The sequence below is a fragment of the Myxocyprinus asiaticus genome, chromosome 28, assembly GCF_019703515.2.
Source record: "Myxocyprinus asiaticus isolate MX2 ecotype Aquarium Trade chromosome 28, UBuf_Myxa_2, whole genome shotgun sequence".
NCBI lineage: Eukaryota > Metazoa > Chordata > Actinopteri > Cypriniformes > Catostomidae > Myxocyprinus > Myxocyprinus asiaticus.
The window spans coordinates 38003551-38029476 of NC_059371.1; the positions used below are offsets into that span (position 1 = coordinate 38003551).

At 38.9% G+C, this 25926-nt stretch overlaps 2 protein-coding genes across 2 annotated transcripts in view; both read right to left on the reverse strand.

Moving 5' to 3' along the window:
* Positions 1-25926, reverse strand: part of LOC127418535 (sushi, von Willebrand factor type A, EGF and pentraxin domain-containing protein 1-like) — a 176187-nt gene that overhangs the window by 24205 nt on the left and 126056 nt on the right. The gene's annotated exons all lie outside the window — the stretch shown is intronic.
* LOC127418849 (C4b-binding protein alpha chain-like) lies at positions 5279-6497 on the reverse strand. The gene is made up of 2 exons (XM_051659711.1): positions 5564-6497; positions 5279-5479 (listed from the first exon to the last, which is right to left on the reverse strand). The coding sequence occupies exons 1-2, from the start codon at positions 5757-5759 to the stop codon at positions 5280-5282; spliced, it is 396 nt and encodes a 131-aa protein (XP_051515671.1). The 5' UTR covers positions 5760-6497; the 3' UTR covers position 5279.

Genomic DNA, 25926 nt, shown 5'->3' on the forward strand with positions numbered 1-25926 from the left:
TGAATGTTAATCTCCTTTGGTTTACCCAACAATGTACATGAAGTAACTGACCCAAACTTTGCAGTGAATTGCATGTATATTATATTCAACAGCCCAATCATCACAATCATTTACATAGCACACACACAAAAGAAGTAGAAATTATGAAATCAAATTACCAAAACCATACAGTGCATGTAAGAAAAAAACAACACTACTTATTGATTGATCAAAAGGAAACAAATTTCTCAATCAAAGGACCTCAGAAAGAAAGTTGGAATAGCACAAGAAAGCCAGTGCTTCCTCTATCCAAATGCTTGCCTACTTCTTCAGGTATAGTACCTGGCTAAATACTCATCTATGAAGATGGTTAACGCCCCCTAATGGCATGGAAAAACATAACCTCTAAAGGTAACAGAGTTAAAGCTGTTACAACATGATAACATCTTTTGTGTTCAACGGAAGAGAAAAATTCATACAAGCTTGAAAAAAGTAGTCCTCCGTGAGATGATTGCAAAATTTAGGATGCTTTATTGTTACGACCATTGGAGACATGGTCGCTTATGTCTTGTAGTGACACTCTGTTTTGGACATTTTTGTTTTCAACAGTCATGCAGGGCTTTCACGTCCTGATCTGGACAGACAACACTAGCGGTTGTGGTGTACATAAACTGCCAGAGTGCGGTCGCACCCAATGTTGAACCTGGCAGCCAGCTTCTCCACTGGTGCAAAAAGCATCTCCTGTCAGTACCTGCGATGCACGTCCCCAGTCTCCTGAACTGCGGTGAAGACTTGCTCTCACATCAGGGGATCAGCCAAGGGAAATGGAGACTTCCTGAGGTTTTGGGAGGCCATCAGGGAAGCCAAGGACCTGTTTGCCTCTCTGGAGACAATGCACTCTGGTTTTCCACAATTTAAGCTCAGCTGGGCTTGGACGCCCTAGCACACAATTTGCCAGCGAAATGCAAATATGCGTTCCCTCCCATTTGTTTGCTGTGCAAAATTAGGGAAGACATGGAAACCATGTTGTTGGTTGCACCGGAATGGCCCAACTGCCCTTGGTTCCCAGACCTGGTAGAGCTGTTGGAGGGCCCCCGTGGAGAATTCCATTAAGGACAGATCTGCTCTCGCTGACAGAAATTGCATATAGTCTGTGTATAATATGTACTGTTTTACCATTAACTATGTAGCAGATATTAAAATACATCTTCAATTAATTGTATATTTTTTTTTTTTTTTTTTTTTTGGAAAAAGCATATGAACATAGTTAAATTTCACCATATTGTGGGATATCCTAAACAAATCTGTGTTGTAAAATGATCTCCAGAAGCGCTTGACATAGACATTCACTTTCTGCTCTGGTTTAATGTGCGTATTGTCAGTCTGCGCTGAACTTAAGACTGATAGGAATTATTTCATGGGGCAAACCATTAATTGAAACCCATCCTTTGATATATCCTCACAGATCCATAGCGGTCAATAATATGCTCCATGATTTGAGTCAGCACCTATGCACACTGCACGCACATACACCAAGTGACAATCGCGTGCCCAGTCTATTCTCTGCTATCTGCGTTGCCTTGAACGTTACTGTTTTAAAATAATTTTATCGCAAGCACTTGATAAATTAAATATATGAGGACCCAGCACATTGCCCTGTGCATATGATGCTTCACTTCCTACAAGAGGGTTCGGATGCAGGACTGACTCCATTCACACTCATAGTGTATGTCGCTGCTATAGTGGCAGGCCACGTCCCCTTGGATTTTTGTCTGTGGGCAAACACCCATTGGTCATTAAATTCTTGAAAGGTGCAGGATGGCGGAGGCCTTTTCACCCCATAACTGACCCATTTTGGGACTTAGTGCTTGTACTGAGTATCCATATGGGTTCCTTTTCAAGCCACTTGATGCAGTAAATGTGCGCATACTCCCTCTGAAGACTGCACTGCTATTTGCTTTGGCTTTGACAATTTTTGTTTGGAATTTGGACCTGGCTTGTCAAAAGCCATTCTCAAGCCTAGAGAAGTTTAAATGCCCCAAGTTTTGGCCACTCCCTTCAGGGCTCCATTGGTAACCTTAAATGCTTTCTCTCCTCTTCTATTTAAATCAGACGATGCACAGAGTTTGCACATGCTCTGCCTGTGAGGGTGCTTTGCATGTATATTGACCTTACTTGTCAGTTCAGTCTGACAGATCAGTTCTTTGTCTGCTTTGGAGACAGTTCAAAAGGTCTGGCCATCTCCAAGCAAAGACTTTCTCACTGGGTTGTCGACGCCATTGCTCGCAATGGCAAAAATGTTCCCATAATGTCAGCTATTTACATTGATTTATTGAGCACGTGCTAAAAGCCGGTGCTAAGTAAACTGGCATTTCTGTACAGTGGGTCTGTAAATGAGCGCATGTTCATGAGAGGCCCTGTCCCAAATGGCACTCTGAGCCCTTGTGGTCCTGCTCCGAGTCCAGACTTTGGTAACATAAACGAGGGCAGACGCTGGGCGCTAGTCAGCGAGTCCATGAGGATTCATGAGTTATAAAAGTGTGTATTTGGGACGAACTTCAAGACTTCAATCAGATGATGCATTTTTATACATTATTTTTCATATACATGCAGTTTTAAAAATTATTATTTGAAAAGTCATGACATTAATAGGGTAAGGAACGCACTTTAAACTTGTTTTTATTAAATAATTCCAATCGACACACCGACAATATAGCATTACACAATTTAATAAAGAACCTCTGAAAAACAAAGCAAACATATACAGTAACAAAACCCCATCTTTTTAAACATTTAGTGCACATAAACATGACATACACCTAGATGGTTGCATGCAGGTGCTTAAAACAATCAAAATGTATAGAACATGCATCTTAAACACCGCCTGTTTCATGACGACATACAGTCACTGTCAGTTACTGCATGATATTTAAGCTCAAAAAGTCAGAAGAGACAACGAAATTGCAAAGAAAAGAGGTGCACCGTTTCTCCCAAATGCAGCTGAAATTTAAGTGGATTACCTGTATTAACCTGAACTGCAGATGTTTGTGCTTCTCATAAGTGTCCCTACCAGAGTAGGTGAGCGGAGCAAGGGTTTGTTTTTTTGTTTGTTTTTTTTAAATCAGAGAGTCAATCCTCTTTTTGCGCTATTTTGTGCGAAATTTGCCATCTTCTTCCTGTTTCCATTCAAATGGCCTTTTATCGATAAAAATGGCGTGCGTGATGACGTCATGCCTAAAACACTTTGTTGCATAAGTTTTTTTCCCTCTGAAGTTTTGGTAAAATGGGGAGAGTATTGAGACAATTCATTGAAATTAACCAGCTACTGTCATTTTAATTCACAAATAAATACAATCATTAGATGAGGAATTGCAGTCAAAAGGGAGCTGTTGTCCCTCTGATAGGACTGTAATATTGGTCCTGATGTATCATCTAAAATTAATGCAATTTACAGTGTCCATTAATTCATTCGAATTACGATTGGGGTAAATTCTGTCATGTGACACTACATTTTTTATTTTTTTTAAAATAGATTTACCCCAATCGTTACCCTGTGTTAATCACGACAAGGTATACATCCTTGAAAGCCAATTAATTGTACGTGATTATGGATTGATCTTAACGGCATAAAGATCCGATCACTGCAAGACATGGACATATTACAAGTGCACGGAGAACAAATGAATGGCCACTGTTTGAGATTAATTTAATCGCAGTAGCCATCCGTTTATTTATTAAAGTTGCTTTTCCACACCATTCAAAATAAGACAGCAGTCATGGAATTAGCCCACAATACAAAAAACATTTATTTTATAATTAAAAAAATAAATACACAATACTAGGAGAAAAGCATCGGTGTGCTTTTTTTGGAACACTAATATTCTATAAAATTGTTTAGCTTTTGAAAAAATGCTGGCAAAATTCCCTATTAAATTCAATAAATTACCAAACGAAAAGTGACATTTTTGATTGCAACTCCTCTTCTGATTGCATTTATTTGTGAATTAAAATGACATGAAATGTTAATTTCAATGAATTGTCTCAATACTCTCCCCATTTTACCAAAACTTCGGAGGAAAAAAAAATAGGGACATCTGGCAGGTGAATTAGTGATAAACACACATTTCTGAATGGAAACGTCTTCAGGGCAGATTTCTTTTGTGCTAAACCAAAACTTATGCGACAAAGTGTTTTAGGCATGACGTCATCACGCACACCATTTTTATCGATAAAAGGCCATTTGAATGGAACTTTCCGAACTTACATTTTCTTGTAAAGCTACTTGTAACCAGCAAAATTCAAACTTGTTTTAGCACAGCGGTTGATTGACAGCACTTAGCTGCTGCCCAGACGCATTCAGGATGTTTACACCTTAAATGTGGTCAAACACGTGACCGCATCACATTCGTATGTGGTTTGATCAGATCACAAGATGTTTTAGACCTTGGCATAACTATGCATTTCTGTGCTTTCATCTGGTTGAACGCTCTTCAAACTGAAAGCCTTTTCAATATAGGCATTATTGACCTTACCAACTCCCAGTGACAGAAGTCACTTGCCTCAGCATAACCTCTGTCAGCATCCATATGGAGAAAACTATGAACCAAATATTGTTTTAACAGATATACAGTTCTAAAACCGTACACATGATCTTGATCGTTGCTAGTTTCATTCTCTATATTATGCTTAAAGGCTTGAATACATAATTTCAGAGGGTCACCATCAAACACCAGTACCTCCCTATTAGGGAGTGTTGCTTTCTTATGATGCAACATTAGGTTTCAGGTCACATTACCTTTGCATGATGGTTGTGAGGTTTAAACTTTCCATGCTTCCACTCTCCAGTCATTGGATGGTGGCTAACTGCAGTGTTAGCACTTGTCAGGAACTGAAATGTTGTTGGCTGCAGAGACTGATTGGAATCTACCATTTCAATAGAATTAGCTTCAGAATTACAATTCTTTGCAGTGACATTTTGGGCAGACTCCAAAACGTACTTCATTTTTGCAGCCAATTTAAAAACAAATGGTGCAACATTTGCTTTACAGCCCAGTACCATTTGCTTTCCAATTTGTGGAAAAGGCTAGACATTACACTGAACACCTTTGTATTTCACAGGACAATGAATGTGGAACAACCTGAGGGTTGTTAAATGATCATTTCTTTTTGGGTAAGCAATCTCTTTACCACAATGCCATGTCCAGAACAGCACTTTGTATTAGTCAAGAATGAGGCCAAAAAGATCAAGCTTGGTCATTTATTGACATTGAGGCACAGTCTCTAGTGGAAACAGTTAATAGTCAAAGACCATACATGTTAAGGTTTTCGCCACTGATTGAGAATGGGGCAAGGTTTGCCACTGGCCATCTAGTCCACGTGATGTGTGGTGAGCCAATCATAAAGCCCCTCCTGCACATGATGATCATAGTGTCTTTGGGTTTGTACCATGGCCTCTCTCCATTTATCATTCCATTTTCCACCACAGGTGGTGAACAAGTCACTGACACAAAAACAGAAACAAAAAGCACTAGGTTTTAGTCACTGCTAAACACACACTACTTGAGCACACCTGAAGATCACCTACCCGGCTCACAGTTGGGAACATTTGGTGTCCTGGAACCATCTGGTCCACAGTGGAGTTGATTTGCTCCGCTCAGTTTGAATCCAGGGGAGCACGTGATCTGAACACTGGTGTCAAACACAACCTCTTGTGGGGATACCCGACCACTGATGATGTCAATGACTGGACATTTCACTGGAGGAACCAGAGTGATAAACATGTGGATCACTTTGAATCAGTGCTGAAGTTATATGGCAAGTGTTGGAGAAATGGATCATATTGAAGCAGTTTAGCTAGAAATGGTTCTTTTTGCCTAGTAGGGAGCAGCATGCATGAAGAATGAGAACCACCAAAACCACAAATGTGAAAGGGATTCAATTCCCACCCACACCCATCATATCACTTCTGAAGACATGGATTTAACCACTGGAGTCTTAGGATTACTTTTATGCTGAGTTGTGATTGTAGGGCCACACAATGCAAGTGAATGGGTGCCAAAATTGAACCTCAGAGCGGAGAGAAAAAAAAATAAAATAATAAAAACAATTTCAGCAGACGAGTCCTACTAGGTCTGGGCAATATGATCTCATGGCAACGCACCCACAAACTCGTTGCCAATTCTTTGCCATTCATACGATTGAGAGCGCCTAGCAGATGATGCAGCAGTCCACTATGATCGGACACTCTGCTGGGACAGTCACTTGATCCAGACACCTGAATCATCTTTAACATGCCGAGGGTCGCTTGACTACACTGCACATCTATACTTCATTTGATATCAGCAATAATTCAATAGAACGTCAAGAAAATACAAGTCCAGCTTGTTGTAAAAAGGGAGACATCGGTCATGTAGGTTCACAAAACACAGATTAGAAATTAATCTGCAAACTGTGTGTCTCATAACGATAATCACTTGTGGTAAATACAATGTCTTACCGCCTCAAAATGAAGCACGCTAAAGATTATGAAAGCCAAAAGGACTAACGTTTTTGCAAGGTAGTCTATAAATATTTTTGAAATGCATTTGTTGTGTTTACTAAAATCAAATGATATTTTCTTTGTTGCTTTGAAAATATGGGGTCACAGCATCATCGGGCTGAGCTTGCCTGCAATGACAACAATCTCAACACTGTGTGTTACAGGGAAGACATCCTCCTCCCTCATGTGGTACCCTTCCTGCAGGCTCATCCTGACATGAGTCTCCAGCATGACAATGCCACCAGCCATACTGCTCATTCGGTGCATGATTTCCTGCAAAACCGGAATGTCAGTGTTCTGCCATGGTCAGCAAAGAGCCTAGATCTCAAACCCATTGAGCACATCTGGGACCTGTTGGATCGGAGGGTGAGGGTTAGGGCCATTCCCCCCAGAAATGTCTGGGAACTTGCAAGTGCCTTGGAAGAGTGGGGTAACATCTCACAGCAAGAACTGGCAAATCTGGTGCAGTCCATGAGGAAGAGATGCACTGCAGTACTTCATGCAGCTGGTGGCCACACCATATACTGACTGTTACTTTTCAACAACTGGTTTGTTACAATGTTCATACAAATAGTTACACACGTTAAGTTTGTTGAAAATAAAAGCAGTTGAAGGTGGGGAAGGTTTTTTGCAGTTTAACAAAGTGTAATATTCTGTTAATTATCCATAATTATTCTGACATCACATTCTTAAAATACAGTGATCCTAACTGACCCAAGACAGGGAATATTTTTGACGATTAAATGTCAGGAATTGTGAATAATGGAGTCTAAGTGCATCTCGCTAGTGTATGTAAACTTCTGACTTCAACTGTACATAGCTGGCCTGTTGACCTACAGAAATCCCATGAACACCTACCAGACATTTTAGGCACTGACTTGACAGCCCTTATAAAGCCAAGGCCACAATCAGCAAAATAATGCATTGCCATTGCTGCAAAGACAACTCAATATGCAATCATGTAATCCATATTACATCTAGTCTGTTTCTAGACACTGTATCACCTCCGTGGCTCACAGGTAGGAACACTTGGTGTCCAGGAACCATCTGCTCCACAGTGTAGTTGCTGTGCTCCAGTCAGCTTGAATCCAGGAGAGCAGGTGATCTGAACAACAGTGTCAAACACAACCTCACATGGGGATGCCTGACCATTTGGCATGTCAATGACTGGACATTTCACTGGAGGAACCGGAGTGAAAAACATGAGGATCACTTTGAATCAGTGCTTTAAAATTTAAAGGGCACAAGCAACTTGACAATTACCCAGAGAGGTAATTGTCTCCCATGAAAAGTAACAAGATGGCACAAATTAAAAATGTAGTCGAGCACAAGGAATTTTTTTTAAAATATCCGATATTTAGACTTGCTTTAAGGCAAGTTTGGATTTTCTCCCCTTTTCCTCCCCAATTTTGAATGCCCAATTCCCAGTGCTCTCCAAGTCCTCATGGTGGCGAAGTGACTCTCCTCAATCCGGGTGGCAGAGGACAAATCTCAGTTGCCTCAGCACCTGAGATGGTCAACCCACGCATCTTACCATATGGCTTGAGCGAGTTACCGCGGAGACAGTGTGTGGAGGCTTCACGCCATCCACCGCAGCATCCACGCACAACTCGCCACGTGCCCAACCACAAGCGAACCACATAGTGACCACGAGGAGGTTACCCCATGTGACTCTACCCTCCCTAGCAACCAAATTGACCTGGTTGCTTAGGAGACCCAGCCGGAGTCACTCAGCACACCCTGGGATTCAAACTTGTGAACTCCAGGGGTGGTAGACAGTCTTTACTTGCAAAGCAACCCAGGCCCCCCTAAGAGAACGCATCTTAAGTGTATTTTTCCCCTCACTTGGTTATACTTCTGCAAGTGCACTAAAGACAAAATACTTGCATTAAAGATCTATTCACTAAAAGAAAGTCTAAATATCTGACATGCTGCTTCTCAGGTGAATTCATCTTCTGCAGTATAGCTGCTAAAGAAAATGTTAGTTTGATATTATTGGAAAAGCCAAAACAAAAGAGAAATCAAAAACTTATTTTGTTGCCGTATAATGGGGCGAAGTCTACCCACCCTCACATTTTCGGTTTACTTCAACTCATCTAAAGTGAGTTTTTATAGACGAAAATGAACATTTGTCGACGTTAGACAAATCCTTTCAGCCCGCATTACAACCAAATGCTTCCTGAAGATCACCTACCTAGCTCACAGGTGGGAACATTTGGTGTCCAGGAACCATCTGCTCCACAGTGAAGTTCCTGTTCTCCATTCAGCCTGAATCCAGGGGAGCAGGTGATCTGGACAACAGTGTTAAACAAAGCCTCACGTGGAGAACCCTTAGCATGGACTACCATACCATTTGGCATGTCAATGACTGGACATTTTACAGAGGATGGGTTAGATTGAGATATCAGCAGCAGGTGGATAACCTGAAATTATTGGGAACGATTGTGATTCAGTATTTTCGTGATTCAGAAAGTAAGCATTTGACTTCATTTAAGCTCTTAGTTACATGTCCAGCACCGTCAACAATGTTAAATTTGGGCCAGTTTTCAGATCACACATAAATATTGGTGAAAAGTTGTGCGTTCTCACTTTGAGCTGGGAGATGGGGTTAAAAACTATTCAAGCCTTTCAACGATATTCAATGTAATTTGCGTGTAACCAGGAGCACATTTATACACCACTTTCTCCAAGTTTCTGAATACTGATTTAACAAGAATTTGGTTGTCCAGCAGCTTGTCCTGATATATTCTTGGTTCGCCACACGGTTTTTTTGTTTGAGCCACTGAAACAGACAAACAGTGTAACAGTTTCAAAGCACAACTCAACAAACTGAACTAATTTAAAAGATTGACTCAAATTAATGTAAAACAGGGCATGATTTGTAGTGTTTCTGCACTCAGTTGGTCTGCTTCCAAACTCTACTATGACCACTGGGTTGTTAAAACCATTCCTCACCTACAAAATACACAAACATCATAATCCTCCAAACATTCACCATCCCCACAAAGATCTGCATATCTACTTCAGATATAGTGCAGGACTTTTTCTGATCCAATGCAAGCCAAGTGACCCAATTTGCATAATATCTGTCTTAAATAGTGTGCGAGAACGTGTACACACTCATGGACATTGCCAATCAAGCAATCACTAGCCAGCTAATTGATTACTCTCTGCACATGCGTAGTAAAGCTTTCGCTCTTTCTACCTGTGTGTCAGGCGGAAACAGAAGAATCAAGTGGTGAATATCTTTGATGTTTTTAACAACTGATTTTGAGGTATGAAAGTTGATTTTTGTTTAGTGTCTTATAATTTCAAAATACTAACCCAAAGTATGGATGCCTTTGAATTTAAACAAAATCTAGTTTATCCCGAGATAAGCACAACTCATACAGAAAATTCAATGGCAATATATGCAAAATACATGTATGAAGTACATGTTCATACATGTTTTTTTTTCCTGATATAAAAAAGCCACAAACTTGTACATTTATACAACATATATTTCAAAATACAACAAAAATGGCCGTCTTCACAAATGTAACTTATTTTCCCATAGCCTACTAGTGGAATTTGTGTATGAACATATATGCTTAAATAAACTGATTATTAAACTGATTATAATATATATGGCCATATATCAAAATTCTGTATGAGAAAGAAGTAGATAGAAATATATATATATATATATATATATATATATATATATATATATATATCTATGTTTTTCATCAATATATTACTTACATTTCTAAAGTATGGATTTCCTTCAAAAATATCACGATAAACGTTATAGACCATTTCAAGGACTGTTCATCGTTTTAAGGAAGTCAGAATAGCTGAAGTAGAAGCTAGGGCAGAAAAAAAGATTTTTTATTAATTAAAAAGTAAATACCTTGTTCACAGGTCACACAGACTGCTTTATTAAACGGCTTCATTGATTATAATAGGAGCAATTCAATATTCCCAATCTTTCCGAAGAGAAAATAATTGTGAGCATCTAAACTACGAGACAGTTTCATCGCCTCTCTCATGTATATGTTCAGTATCAACAACACATCTTTAGGTAAACGTTTGATGTTCTTTGAGAACAAATGTTAACTCAGAGCCTTATTTAAAAATCCAGTAAGCATTTTAATTCCTTTGTTACTGCCCTTAGAAAAATCAAGAGTTCATGGCAAATTTGACAAACTCAACACTGATCATTTTCACATGCAAATGAGCTTAGCGGCAAACTTGCGGCAAAATGGGTTGTTTTTTTTTTGGTAAAAAGTATTGGTAGGCTACTGAGTCAAAGTAGTGAAAAACATGAGTGAAAGTTACAAATATGAACATTTTATTGTGGATTTAATTTAAATGTATTTTATTTTAAAGAAATAGTTAACGGCAAAATAAATATTTTGCCATTATTCACTCACCCTTTATGTCATTCCAAACCTGTAAAGTTATTTTTTTCCGGGGAATACAAAATGGAGAATTTCTTGCAGAATCTTTATGCAGCTCTTGACATAAATTAGCAGTTCATAGTGACCACGAATGTCATGTTCCAAAAAATAAGTCTTCTGAAACCAAACAATAGCATTGTGTACAACCTTTCTTTCCAAATATTGTTTGGTTGTAAGTGAAAAATAATTTTAAAATGCAATCCTAGTGGTATATTTGCCTTAACCAAAGCTTTACAGATCTCTGAAATTCTTATTGAGCACTCTATTTCTGATAAACTTTTTAATAATAGAATAAATTCCTTAAGTCCACTCGCAGCACAAAATGGCTTAGAATAGTGCAGATTTGGGACGAAGCTGATGGAGTATTTAGGGAGAATGTTAAAGGTTTACTTAGTGATTTTTCCTCATTCAAAAAAGTTGTAGGCTACTCCTCAAGAAATGAATACTAATTTTAAAACATATGTATAAAATCATGACCACTTACATGAGATGAAGACTCAGCAGATATCAGTAACCTTATAAAAACTGCTTGGAGAATCTTGGAGAAGGTCCCCTCATGGAGGTTGCCATATTAGGATCACATGACCAGCAGAATACTACTAACTTAATCTCAGTATCCACCCTGTTATTGGACTCTCACTCTTGAATTAAATGAATCAATGCTGAATAGCGAATTTCTACAATTGCAACAGTAACTGAAAACTTGATTACATTATTAATTGATTGACATCCCAAATATGCATATACATTTGAAGTCAGAAGTTTACAAACACCTTAGCCAAATACATTTAAATTCAGTTTTTCACAATTCATGACATTTAATCATAGAAAACATTCCCTGTCTTAGGTCAGTTAGGATCACTACTTTATTTTAAGAATGTAAAATGTCAGAATAATAGTAGAAAGAATGATTTATTTCAGCTTTTTTTTCTTTCATCACATTCCTAGTGGGTCAGAAGTTTACATACACTTTGTTAATATTTGGTAGCATTGCCTTTAAATTGTTTAACTTGGGTCAAACTTTTTGGGTAGCCTTCCACAAGCTTCTCACAATAAATTGCTGGAATTTTGCCCCATTCCTCCAGACAGAACTGGTGTAACGGAGTCATGTTTGTAGGCCTCCTTGCTCCCACATGCCTTTTCAGTTCTGTCCACAAATTTTCTATTGGATTGAGGTCAGGGCTTTGTGATAGCCACTACAATACCTTGACTTTGTTGTCCTTAAGCCATTTTGCCACAATGTTGGAGGTATGCTTGTGGTCATTGTCCATTTGGAAGACCCATTTGCGACCGAGCTTTAACTTCCTGGCTGATGTCATGAGATATTGCTTCAATATATCCACATAATTTTCTTTCCTCATGATGCCATCTATTTTGTGAAGTGCACCAGTCTCTCCTGCAGCAAAGCACCACCACAACATGATGCTGCCTCCCCCATGCTTCACGGTTGGGATGGTTTTCTTCGGCTTGCAAGCCTCACCCTTTTTCCTCCAAACATAACGATGGTCATTATGGCCAAATAGTTCAATTTTTGTTTCATCAGACCAGAGAACATTTCTCCAAAAGTAAAATCTTTGTCCCGTGTGCACTTGCAATCTGTAGTCTAGCTTTTTTATGGTGGTTTTGGAGCAGTGGCTTCTTCCTTGCTGAGCAGCCTTTCAGGTTATGTTGATATAGGACTCGTTTTACTGTGGATATAGATACTTGTCTACCTGTTTCCTCCAGCATCTTCATAAGGTCCTTTGCTGTTGTTCTCGGATTGATTATGTAGTTCCGTGTGAGCTTGGCACAGGCATATGTATAAAGCCGCAATCGTGCCTGTCAGACAGAGAGATGATATATCGCTCACAAGGTGGAAAACATTTGCGAAATGGCATCTTGAAAAAGACGTTAATCTAAAGGCTCTTTTATGTGATTTTTACACAATTAAACACACATTAATATCACAATGCAATAACATTTCAACACTGAATTGATAAAATAAATAGCTAAATAAAAATAAGTACTGTATGTTTAATATCAGTCAATGGCTGACCATTAAAATAAAGATTAAATTCAAAAACAATAAATAGCTAAATAAACATCAGTACTGTTTAGTATCAGTCAAATGCTGACTATTTTAATACTGCCAGTCAATTAGGGGCAGGTTGTAAAACAAGAAGCATTTACACCTGCCGAGTCAAGAGATAAACAGCAGCAGCGGTGTCACACCGTATTCTGCTATACAAGTTCAGGGGAAACTTTCAACGGTGGAAAACCAGACTTTTAAATATTACATTTTGTAAATGCACCGACCGGAATTGTTTGGTTGAAGGGGGTACCAAACTGCGAATCCTGAACAAAACAGTTTGGTGAATACATGTTTATACATTAGCTTCCACTCAGCTGACAAGCAATGAAAGTAGCTACGTAATTAGCTAGTTAGCTATAAGCTTGTTGTCATGAAGTGCAAAAGATGGAATTTATTTACTTTCCAGCACTGCGTCTCACCAACTAGGTAACAACATAGCGTGAAATCAACACTCAACAGTCACAATCCACCACCGCACCGTTGTCTGTTGAGCTGCAATTCACTGCTTAACTATTTATTTTATTTTTATTTATTCTTTATTTTAATGGTCAGCCATCAACTGATACTAAACATACAGTACTGATGTTTATTTAGCTATTTATTTTATTTGAATTTATTCTTTATTTAAATGGCCAGCAACTGACTGATACTGAACATCCAGTACTGATGTTTATTTAGCTATAATTTAAATGTATTTTTTATTTAAATGGTCAGCAACTGACTGATACTGAACATACAGTACTGATGTTTATTAAGCTATTTATTGCATTTTTATTAATTCTTTATTTTCTCAGTGTTCATTTCTAGAATTTGTTGACAACGTATTATAATAATAATAATGTAAAATATTCTTGATAAAAATATTTGTTTAAGAAAGCAGCCTTCTGGGTACCTTTGCATAGTCATATTGGTGCAAACTCGGTGCACAATCCACATAGAAAAGGTCTGTTTTCATTCCAGCTCAAAAATGAACTATATCGGCCACCATATCGGTAATATGTGAATTGTCCCGCTCTAAAATCGGTATCGGTATATAAAATCCCATATCGGTCGGGCTCTATTAACAATAATAATATCTGGATGTGTTAAATAGCCTTGATGTTAAATAAAACGTCTTTAATAATACAATAACAATTTACAGAACATGAACCACTTTTAGTGTATGTATTATATCTCTGACTAATATTCATTGTGAAAGGTTGACTTTTGCCTCGTTTTATTCAGTTTTCATGAAGGAGTTGCTAAGTTTTTTTATAAGCTCCTCATTCCAAATATGGAGAAATGCTGTCATTTCTTCTACTGTGTCTGTGCATTATATTAGTTTTGCCTGTTAATTGCCAAAATATTTGGAAATATGTGAATGAGAAAATGGTAAGAAAACAAAATGCCTTTGTAAAGGTAAACAATTCCCCCAGTAATCAATTCCAGGGGACAAATATTGCCCCTTAAAGGGATAGTTCACCCAAAAATGAAAATTCTCTCATCATTGACTCCCCCTCATGCCATCCCAGATGTATATGTCTTTCTTCTGCTGTACACAAATTACGATTTTTAAATGAATATCTCTGCTCTGTAGGTCCATACAATGCAAGTAAATGAGTGCTAAAATTTTGAAGCTCACAAATCTACATAAAGGAAGCATAAAAGTGTTTAGATACGATATGAATAGGTGTGGGTGAGAAACAGATCAATATTTACATATTATCTGTTTTCTTTTTCAATATAGCCTACATCATAACTGATAAATTAACAAGTTTCCCTCTCAGTATTTCTTAATGGTTCACCCAAAAAATTTTAATTCTTGTTGCAAACCTGTATGACTTTCTTCACTGTAACTCAAGAGATGTTAGGCAGAATGTTTGTTTCAGTCGCTATTCATTTTCAAAAAAATAAAAAGATGCATTGGTGACTTAGACTAACATTCTGCTTAACATGATAACATCTTTTGTGTTCAACGGAAGAGAGAAATTCGTACAGGTTTGAGGATGAGTAGTGATGACAATGTTTTTTTTTTTTTTTTTAACTACCTGTTTAAGTGTTTGTTTATGGTATTTGCCAAGAACAACAATAAAAATGTCTTGTTTGCACATGACTGCATCACATCTTGCTGGGAAACAAGAGACTGAAGAGAAGGGCCATAATGTAGGCTGTAACAAATTACTTCATCATTCCATCTGAATAAAACTAGAGACAAGAATTGAGAAAAGTAGTCCTCCATGATATTTAGGTGAGATTGTTGTAAACGTTAGTATGCTTTATTGTTATGAGTTTTATTATCCCCTCATTTTCAGAAATGAATTTCAGGCCTTGAAAACACTTTCAGAGGGCCTTGGGGTTGATGGCCGTTCTTGGTGACATGGCCGCTTATGTCTTGCATTGACGCTCTGTTTTGGACATTTGTGTTTTAATCAGTCATGCAGGGCTTTCACGTACTGATCTGGACAGACAACACTGCGGGTGTGGTGTACATAAACTGCCAGAGGGGAGTGCGGTCGTGCCCAATGTTGAACCTGGCAAACCAGCTTCTCTCCTGGTGCGAAAAAACATCTCCTGTCAGTCAGTACCTGTTATGCATGTCCCCAGTCTCCTGAACTGCGGCGAAGACTTGCTCTCATGTCAGGGGAACAACCGAGGGGAATGGAGACTTAACTCTTAGACACTCCTTAGGATTTGGGAGGCATACGGGGAAGCCAAGAACCTGTTTGCCTTTCTAGAGACCATGCACTGTCTCCTCTGGTACTCCACGATTTAAGCTCAGCTGGGCTTGGATGCCCTAGCTTAAAATTGGCCAGCGAAATGAAAATATGCATTCCCTCACGTTCGCTTGCTACACCAAATGTTGTGCAAATTTCAGGAAGACATGAAAACCATGCTGTTGGTTGCGCCCGAACAGCCCAACTGCCCTTGGCTAGTAGAGATGTTGGAGGGCCCTGTGGAGAATTCCATTAAGGAGGGATCTGCTCTCACAGGCACAAGGCATGATCTGGCATCCTCGGTTGGAGCTGTGGAAGCTTCATGTCTGGCCCCTAAATGGGGCTCATCTGACACAGTTGTGTTTTCGCAGCCAGTACTTGACACCATACTACAGGCCAGAAACCCCTCAACGAGGCGGCTACATGCCTTAATGTAGGGCTTCACAGGGCCTGGGTAAAGACACTGATTACCACCCCTGGAGTTCGTGAGTTCGAATCCCAGGGCGTGCTGAGTGACTCCAGCCAGGTCTCCTAAGCAACCAAATTGGCCCGGTTGCTAGGGAGGATAGAGTCACATGGGGTAACCTCCTCGTGGTCGCTATAATGCGGTTCGCTCTCGGTGGGGCGCGTGATGAGTTGTGCGTGGTTGCCGCAGTGGATGGCGTGAAGCCTCCACATGCGCTATGTCTCCATGGTAACGCGCTCAACAAGCCACGTGATAAGATGCGTGGGTTGACAGTCTCAGACGCGGAGGCAACTGAGATTCATCCTCTACCACCATGAGGACTTAGAGCGCACTGGGAATTGGGCATTCCAAATTGGGGAGAAAATTAAAAATTTAAAAAAGTGGGGCTTCACGATATTGAGGAAAAATGTGATACGCAGTAAAGTGTTAGAAAATATGAATGCGATATGCAATACAATAATCGTCTGATGACATCATCGGAGCACGCGGAACATCGGAACCCCCAGTGCCCAAATAAACTAAAGCTTATTGGAATAAAAAAAAAGAACCGTCTTTTGTAAAAAATTGCATATTGTCTGCATATAATATGTACTGTTTTACCATTAGCTATAGCAGATATTAAAATCCATCTTTATTTGTAATTTTTTATTTTTTTTATAAAAAGCATATGAATATAAAGTTAATTTCACCAAATTGTGGGATATCCTAAACGAATCTGTGTTGTAAAATGATCTCCAGAAGCACTTTTGGTAACCTAAAATGCTTTCTCTCCTCCTCCCATTTAAGTTACACGAGGCACTGAGATTGCACATGCTCTGCCTGTGAGGGTGCTATGCATGTATATTGACCTTACTTGTCAATTCAGTCTGACAGAACAGCACTCATTCTGCTTTGGAGACAGTTCAAAAGGTCTGGCCGTCTCTAAGCAAAGACTTTGTCACTGGGTTGTCGATGCCATTGCTCGCTTATGATTCGCAAGGCATGTAGTGTTCCATGGGTGTTAAGGCCCAATCTTCCAGAAGCATTGCCACCTCCTGGGCTTGGTTGAAGGGTGTGTCCTCGCAGGATAATAGCATCCTTCTTTTTTCCATTTATTTCAATTTGTGGGATGCTGCAGTTTTGCTAATTTTTATTTATTTTTCATTGATATGGTGCAATATTCTATTATGCTGTTCAGATTGTATTCGTTTTGAATGGTTACATTTATATGCACTTTGTTTATATACATTAAAAAGTTATACTTTAAATGCAAATGCAAACCAATGCATTGTTAAATACATTGTGGTTAAGGTAGAGTATGATTTCATTTAATAATTTAATTAGAATTAACACCAATCATAGTCAAACTATCGCAAACTGTTTGACTTGGAAAAAAAAAAAAATTTTTTTAAAGAGCCGTTTGGGAGCCAAGAAGATAAACTGCAAACACATAAACTGCACAAAAATATAGTAAAAGAAAGAAAAGAAAAAAAAAAAAAATTACATATACATATATAATTATGGACAGCGTAAAATAACACACAGATAGATATATACCACCCAAATATATTATGTGCATTATTAACAGATATTTGAATACTTATGCATCACAGTTATACATCATATTATATTATAATTGTCATCACTTCCATAATATATAATACGTTATGTATTAAAATGAAACCAAAATAACCATTATTACGTTGCTTCAGGCCCATACCACGTGCAAAACATGCCACATGCAGAGCAAGCCACTGCAAAGACTGTACAAGCACAACCTATATTTCAGAACATATACCATCATCGAAACAATTAACACATAACAAATTATTAACATGCCTGTAAAGAGGATATTTCACCAGTAAAACAGCAGACAATGCTCTCTCTCCAATCCGGTACACACTAAGCATATAATGCTAGTTAGCCAAGATCTGGAAGTAAATCAAAACCCAAATACTACATTATCAATGCATGAATGAACACAAACAGCGCTATTTCGAATGTGTATAACATACATAACCAGCACTGAAATAAAATAACAGGAATGACCTTTTACTCCAGCTACACTTGTAACCAGCAAAATGTAAACTCTTGTTTTAGTGCAGCGGTTGATTGATAGATAAAGGGTGGCGCTTCATTGCTGCCGTGATGCATTCAGGATGGATTAGCATTTACACCTTAAATGCGATGCGGTCACATGTATTTTTGACCACATTCATATGTGGTTTTTGTGATCTGATCACAATTTTTTAGACCCCTTTTCAAACTGTATTTAGCGCTGACCACATGCAATCAGATCACCAAAAACGCATCTTAATACCAGATGTAAACAGGGTCAGAGACAGTAAGTGGCTCTTGTGGCAATGTAGGCCAATATGTGTCTGACTGTTTTAAAAAATCTGGATGGTTCAGCCATTTATCCCATCCAGGTAAGACTCAGCATTGAGACCTCTTAATGCAGAATCTGCTGGGTTGAGTGTAGCTCTTCAGTGTATCCCTCCACTGCTTCTCCGATAGATCAGGAATGGTAAAAACTCTGTTACCCACAAAGGTCTGATATCTCCATTTGTAGATTTAATTCAGAACAGAAGTACTGTCTATCCAAAAGACAGAATCCACAAAGTTTAATTCGAGCTCTCTCTTTAGCATTCGGTATAACTGAGCAGCAAGAATAGCTGCAGTGAGTTCCAGTCTTGGAATAGTCGTTACTTTCAAAAGGAGCAACTCTTGTTTGCCCATAACAAATGCAACATGAGTTAGTCCAATTCTGTTGGTTAGTTTCAAGTAACTGACAGTATCATAACCTCTCTCAATAGCATCTCAATTGCATGATGTAACTTGGCACTGTCAGACATCCTGAAATCTGATCTCTTGATACTGAAGTTTTATTTTTCATTATTTCATATTTTTAAAGTCATTTAACCATTATTTCCATTTTTCACAAGACAATTGGGATTTTTCCATCCCATCCTCAGTTTGCTCAGCACAATTCTTGAAGGATTATTTTACCAGTAAGCATGAAATGGGTCATAAACTGAATTAATCACAGACAGAATTAATCTTCTGTTGACAGGCTTCTGTTACTTTGGATTGGTCTCAAAGAAACTGTCAAACTCTATGCTCCAATTTTCCCAAAGGCTTGCTCCACAGAGAGCCTCTCTTTATAAAGACCAAGGCCTATTGCATCTTTAGCTAACTCTATTTCTGAAATAGAGGCAAGAATGGCTCGACTGTAGAGCTGAAATGATTATTCGACGTTATCGACAATGTTGACAATAAAAAAAAAATGTAGAAAAAAATTGTAGTCAAATAGTCCGTTGATCTCATTTAACATAACATGAGATCACATTAAACTCTGATGACGCGCGAGAGTAGCACTGCAGCTCCTGCCTGAATAAAGAGAGGAAGAATTACACATCTCACAGTCCAGCTGCACTCTAAACTTTCCAAACAGCTTCAGGTGTTGTAGATCACATTATGGAGGGAATTATAATGCAAAAATACAAAATAAATAAATACAGAAGCACCCTTGTTGTGGAATAAGTTGTGCCGGAGCTCTTTAAAGGAAACACCCGGCATTCCATCTTAAATGCAGTTATATTTAATGCGTTATAGCTTTATTAAAGTTCAAATAATATGGAAGCAGGTCATGTAAATAACTACAAACTCTGAAACTGGCATTTTTCTGTGCTGCTTCTATGAGATGTGCAAATGTCCCGACCTAAGGGGGCGAGATTGAAACTGCATCCGGCTGAAGCACACTCTGGCACGGGGACACTCGTCCCTCGAGCGCGCGTTCTTGCTGCAGCTAGATTATAACGTGATGGCTCGTGACTTATTGAATCATAATATGTGTCACTATGCATTTCTTATCGTGAAGAAAATTGGCAATATGCAGCTTTATTAATAAGAGAGAGTTTTTTTTTTTTTTTGAGAGTTAAAGATGGACTGAAGTTAACGGAAAGGTGAGACAGCATAGTCTTTGCCCCATTATACACGGCAACAAAATTTATTTTTTTGTTTAGGCTTGTATTCCAATATAAATATCTAAAACTGCTTTAAAACAACTTACATTTTATTTAGCCGTTTACTGCAGAAAAATAGTTAATTGAGAATGTTGAATATAATATAAAAAATACAAATATTTTAAAATATCTAAAAATCCTTAAAAAAAATGCATTAACCTGAGCAGCAGCATATAAGATATTTAGACTTTGAGAATAGATCTTGAATATAAAGTATATTTTGTCTTTACTGCACTCGCAAAAGTATGAACAAGTGAAAAAACACTCGTGTGTAAAATACATGTATATTTAAGATACATTCTCTTAAAGCAAGTCTAAATATCTTATATGTTGCTTCAAGTTAATGTGTCTTGTTTTAAGGATTTTTAGACAATTTAAAATGGAAAACAAGACAAACACGATAACAATAGGATTGTTTGCAGTGAATTTCTTTACTGAATGAAACAAGTATTGTTGTCCCTTTAATTCAGTGAATGTCATTTAGAGGTATTTTTAACAGATGATTTTATCCACTTTGTTAATAAGCACATTTAATACAATCTTTTAAGTCAGGGCACAGGCTGAATAATCAGTTAAGAGCCAATGGTGAAGCATTGCAATAAATCACCGAATAATCATTATATAATAGTTAGATTAATCGATTATCAAAATAATCATTAGTTGCAGCTCCATTTCACAAGCTTGAAACCACCAGTAACACAAAAAGCCTTCAGCCCCTTTAACAGAGAAATGGCTTTATTTTAACCAGCAACTGGTTTAAGACAGTCGTCTAAATAAATACATTTGTGAATGGCGTTAAAAACCTCTCATTCTGTACTCCGCTATGGGTGGAGCAACAGGCCACCATAAGAACCTTAAGTCGCTTGCTGATCAGGAACCCTGACTTGGAACATACCTTAGACTTCTGCCATAACAGCAATTGGTCCCTGTCAAAATCTGAGAATACCACCTAATAAGGTGTTTGTAAGATCTGTTCATTGCACTAGTACAGAGTTCAAAGAGATGCCTTTATAAAATGTAGTCAAAGACCACCCTTACCGTTTTCCTTTTATGGTAGACCCTGTGGTGTGGACTGTACCAAAGTTTCCCATCAACACTATTGAGCTGTTCATCAGGCACTTTTTCAGCATATCCATTATTCAGAACAGTCTAAGAAGTTATTTTCATCATAAGCCTTTTCTGAGAAATCCTGGTTGAACTGTTTTACAAGCAGCTCCTCCCATTTGGTATCAAAGATCCAATTCAAGGTTACATGCAGTATGGTCAGCCACGTTCATCTACAGGTGAGCTACTGCTCAAATGTCCATTAACAAGCCATCCAAGAAAGGTTGAGATTACAGAAGGCCCATCCTCTTGACTGTTAATCACTTTCGAAGGCTCCATTTTATTTTTTGGATTGGATGAATATCACAAGGCCAACAGCTTCAATGGAGTCTAAAATGAAAATCACTCAATTATGGCCATCTCTTGATGTCCTCATTTGTAGGCATGTTCTCTGTACCTACAGGTATTGAATCTCATCAAGGCCATTTACCTCCAGACCCCGTTAGTCTATAGGTTTTCACAGGTTTCTCATGGGCCATTGTTCTCACTAGGATGCCCGTTTTCTTTCCTCTTACATCAAGTTGTTCCATTTGACTTTGCAAGCAAAATGTTGTTTCCAGGATCTAGGAAAGCATATGTATGAATCAGTTGACCACCTTTAACAAATAAAATTGGCAGCTTGCAGTCCAGGGTGCCAGCCCCTGCAGCAATCCATGGATACCATTGCAGTGGTGACTAGACTGCCTTTAACCTTGGTTTCTTGCATTTTTACAGGTGTACATTTTCCTCAATGTGCAGAATGAAAAGCAAAAGTCAGACAAAAATTAAATCACATGAGAAGTCTGCCTTTGTGACACCTCCATTGTGTGTTCAGCTTTACAAAAACAGCAGGGCTCCATAAAAGCTGCTTGAATATTAACTGAGGGTGTCAACTCCATTGCCTTGGTCAGGTTTGACAGCAAGTTTAGTGCCGACCAATGCAATGGTTGACAAAGCTTTGGATTGCAACTGAACATGTGGTTTGACTCATTTTGCCTAATGGCCTCCTCATTGAATAATCAGAGTCTTTGCTTTATTCCATTTCAATCACATGTAGATCCTCTCCATTTCTTGCTCAAGCCAGTGTCAAATTTGAAGGCAAGTTCAGACATGCAGATCAAGTTCTGTGCTGCATTCCAACAGGCCTTTTAAATAAAAGGCATAACTACACAATTCTTTGCCCTTTCATCTGGTTGAATGCACTTCCAACTGAAAGCCTTTTCAATGTAGGCATTATTGGCCGTCAACTAATCCCCAGTGAAGGGGGTCACTTGCCTCAGCAGAACCTCTGTCAGCATCCATATGGGAGGAACTGAACCAAATCATGTTTCACCAGATGGTATGCAGTTCTAGAACAGAACAAATGATCTTGATAGTTGCTAGTTTCAAGTTCTAGATTATGCTAAAAAGCTTGAATACATGTCACCAAGTGAGTTGCTTGCTTTTGAGGTAACATTGGAAGGTCTGTCAGGTCACATTGCCTTTGCATGATAGTTTTAACCTGACAACCTTCCATGCTTGACTCTCCAGTCATTGGATGGCAGTTAAATGCAGTGTTGGGAACTGACCATTGTTGGCTGCAGAGACTGACTGGAACGGTCTGCTTCTGATGGAATTTGCATCAGAATTACAATTCTTTGCAGTGACATTTGGGCAGACTCAAATGTCCGAGATTTTTGAAGCAAATTTTAAAACCAGTGGTGCCAAACGCTTGCTTTACAGCCTGGTACAGTTTGGTTTCCGATATGGAAAAGGCTAGACATTATGCTGAACACCTTTGTATTTCACAGAAGGAACACATTGATTTGGAACAACCCGAGGGTGAATAAATCATTCCTTTTTGGGTAAGCAATCTCTACCACAATGCCAAATCCAGAACACTTTGTATTAGTCAAGAAAGAGGCCAAGTAGATCAAGCTTGGTCATTTATTGACATGGAGGCACAGTATCAAAGTAACAAGTGGAAAAAACAATGAATAGTCCAAGACCATACATGTTAAGGCTTTCGCCACTCATTGAGACAACGGGGCAAGGCTTGCCACAGGCCATCTAGTCCACATGTCACGTGTGGTGAGCCAATCATATTAAAGCCCCTCCTGCACATGATGACCACGGTGTCTTTGGGTTTGTACCATGGCCTCTCCCCATTTATCACTGCCATTTTCCACCACAGGTGTAGAACAAGTCACTGACACAACCAGAGAAACAAAAAGCATTAGGTTTTAGTCATTGCTAAAAACACTACTTGAGCACACCTGAAGACCACCTACCTGGCTCACAGGTGGGAACATTTGGGGACCAGGAAGCATCTGCTCCACAGCGGAGTTGGCTTGCTCCATTCAGTTTGAATCCAGAAGAACAGGTGATCTGAACGATGGTGTTAAACACAACCTCACGTGGAGAACCCTTAGCATTGTTCACTACCATACCATTTGGGATGTCAATGACTGGACACGTCACTGAGGAACCAGAGATATAGCACAGCATGAAACTGCTTTGCAACAGTCCATGGTATTCAAATGTCTTCCAAAAAGTTGAGCACAACAAACATCTGAACACACTTAAGGGATGGTTTACCCAATGAAATCTACTCATCATGCTGTCCCAGGTGTGTTCTGCAGAAGTCAGAACATTTAAGCTCTGTAGGTCCACACAATGCAAGTCACAGGGTGCAAAGATGGACACTCCCAAATTCAACAGGAGCATAAGTAATCCATATGATGTGTTTTAATTGATATCCTCACACATTATGGCAAGTGTTGGAGAGTTTTGCTAGAAATGCTTCTCCCTGCCCAGTAGGGAGTGTCATGCATGGAGAAAAATCATGAGTGAATGTGAACCATTTCCCACCCACATCTATCATCACTTCTGGAGACACAGATTTAACCACTGGAGTCTTATGCCAACTTGTGAATGTTCACAACTGGCACCCATTCACTTGCATAGTATGGACCTACAGAGCTGAGAAATTCTAGGAGTCACAAGTTCTTCAGATGAAAGTCATACTTGGGCTGGGCAATGTATCGTGGCAACAAGTGTCAACCGAGAGACTTTGCTATAGTGTACAGCGCGATTTGCAAATACCCATGCGCATAGCGCATGCGTATCAATCAGTGGCTGTGCTTCCGAGACTGAAACCAGGCTTCAGTGGGGAATGAGTCGCGGCTCGTAAAATCTGCTCGCTGGTGTAGTGGCAGAGTCACTAAAGGAATCTTGCACCAGTGCCTGATCTGCAGATGCACCCACAAAGAGTGGGTCACACTCTGCTGGGACAGTCACTTGATCCAGACACCCGAATAATCTTTAACATGCCGAGGGTCACTTGACTACACTGCATATCTGTGCTTCATTTGATGTATTATTGCCGATAGGATCAATAGAAGAAAATACAAAGTCAAGCTTGTAAAAAAAAAAAAAAAAAAAAAAAAAAAAAAAGTGCAACATCTGTGGTGCAAGACCACAAAAACCAACAGATTAGAAACATTTCTGCAGATGGAGTCGCACGATTATAAAGATCACTTGTAAATACAAAATTTTACCACCTCAAAATGAAGCACGCTGAAGTTGAGAAATCTTTTCATAATCCCCTTTTTGCTAGTTTATACATTTGAAGTGACGCATCATTTTCGTTGTGCATTTACTAAAATGAAGTAATATTTTCTGTGTCACTTTGAAAATCTGGAATGGCTTAAAATAATGTTGGCAACATTATTCCACATTTTAGTCTGATATGGCAAGGTTGATTTAAAAGGGGTTTAACTGACAAGTTCTAAGTGAACTAGTATAATTCTCCTCAAGTATCCATTTCACTGACTGGATTTTTCCAAAAATAACCATATTGTAGTGCCTAACCACCCCCCCCACCACACACACACCTCGTATCCTGCAAGACTTGTCATGTTGCCCACCCACAAGTTGTACACATCTGGAATAGCATGAGGGTGAAGGAGCGCTCAAGGGGATTAAGTAGTCAGGATGAAATAGGCCTACAAGTGTCAATTTCTGGACGTACTGCAAGATTAAGGGGGTATTTACACCTAGTCAGTTCAAGTGGCTTTACTGATCAGATAGCTCTGAAGCACATTTACTCTTTGCCACAATGAGTCTCTGCCAACCAGATAAATCTGATCTCGATTTTCCCACACCATGCAGATAACTTCACTTCCATCATATTAGCATATGATGGAGTTCAGTGAATTTAAGACTTAAGTGACTCTGTACAGCGTGCATCTATGGATGCACACGCAGTGCACTTTTCCTCTTGGGACTTGTAGGCAAGATACATAGTGCGCTCCTTGTCAGGGATCTGCATCAAATAGTAAATGAGTCACTCCTACAATATGCAGCGATTTCTTAATTGGTCATTACGCCATTCAGGCTCCAAACAAACTTTGGATCAGCCATTATATCTATCAGTTAGATATCTCAGCTGATGTCACACTTTTTGGAGAGTAAAAGCCAACATGTGGATTGAACAGCCAGATGCAGTTACACTTTCATCAAGTCTCAAACCACCCATAAATCTAATCATAGGAGGGTATTTTACACTTGGTCTTTTTATGATCAGATAGCAATCTGAACAGCAAAAACACATGAAGTGACCAAATGTTAATACCCCACAGAGACACATGACACATCTTTGGTTTGACT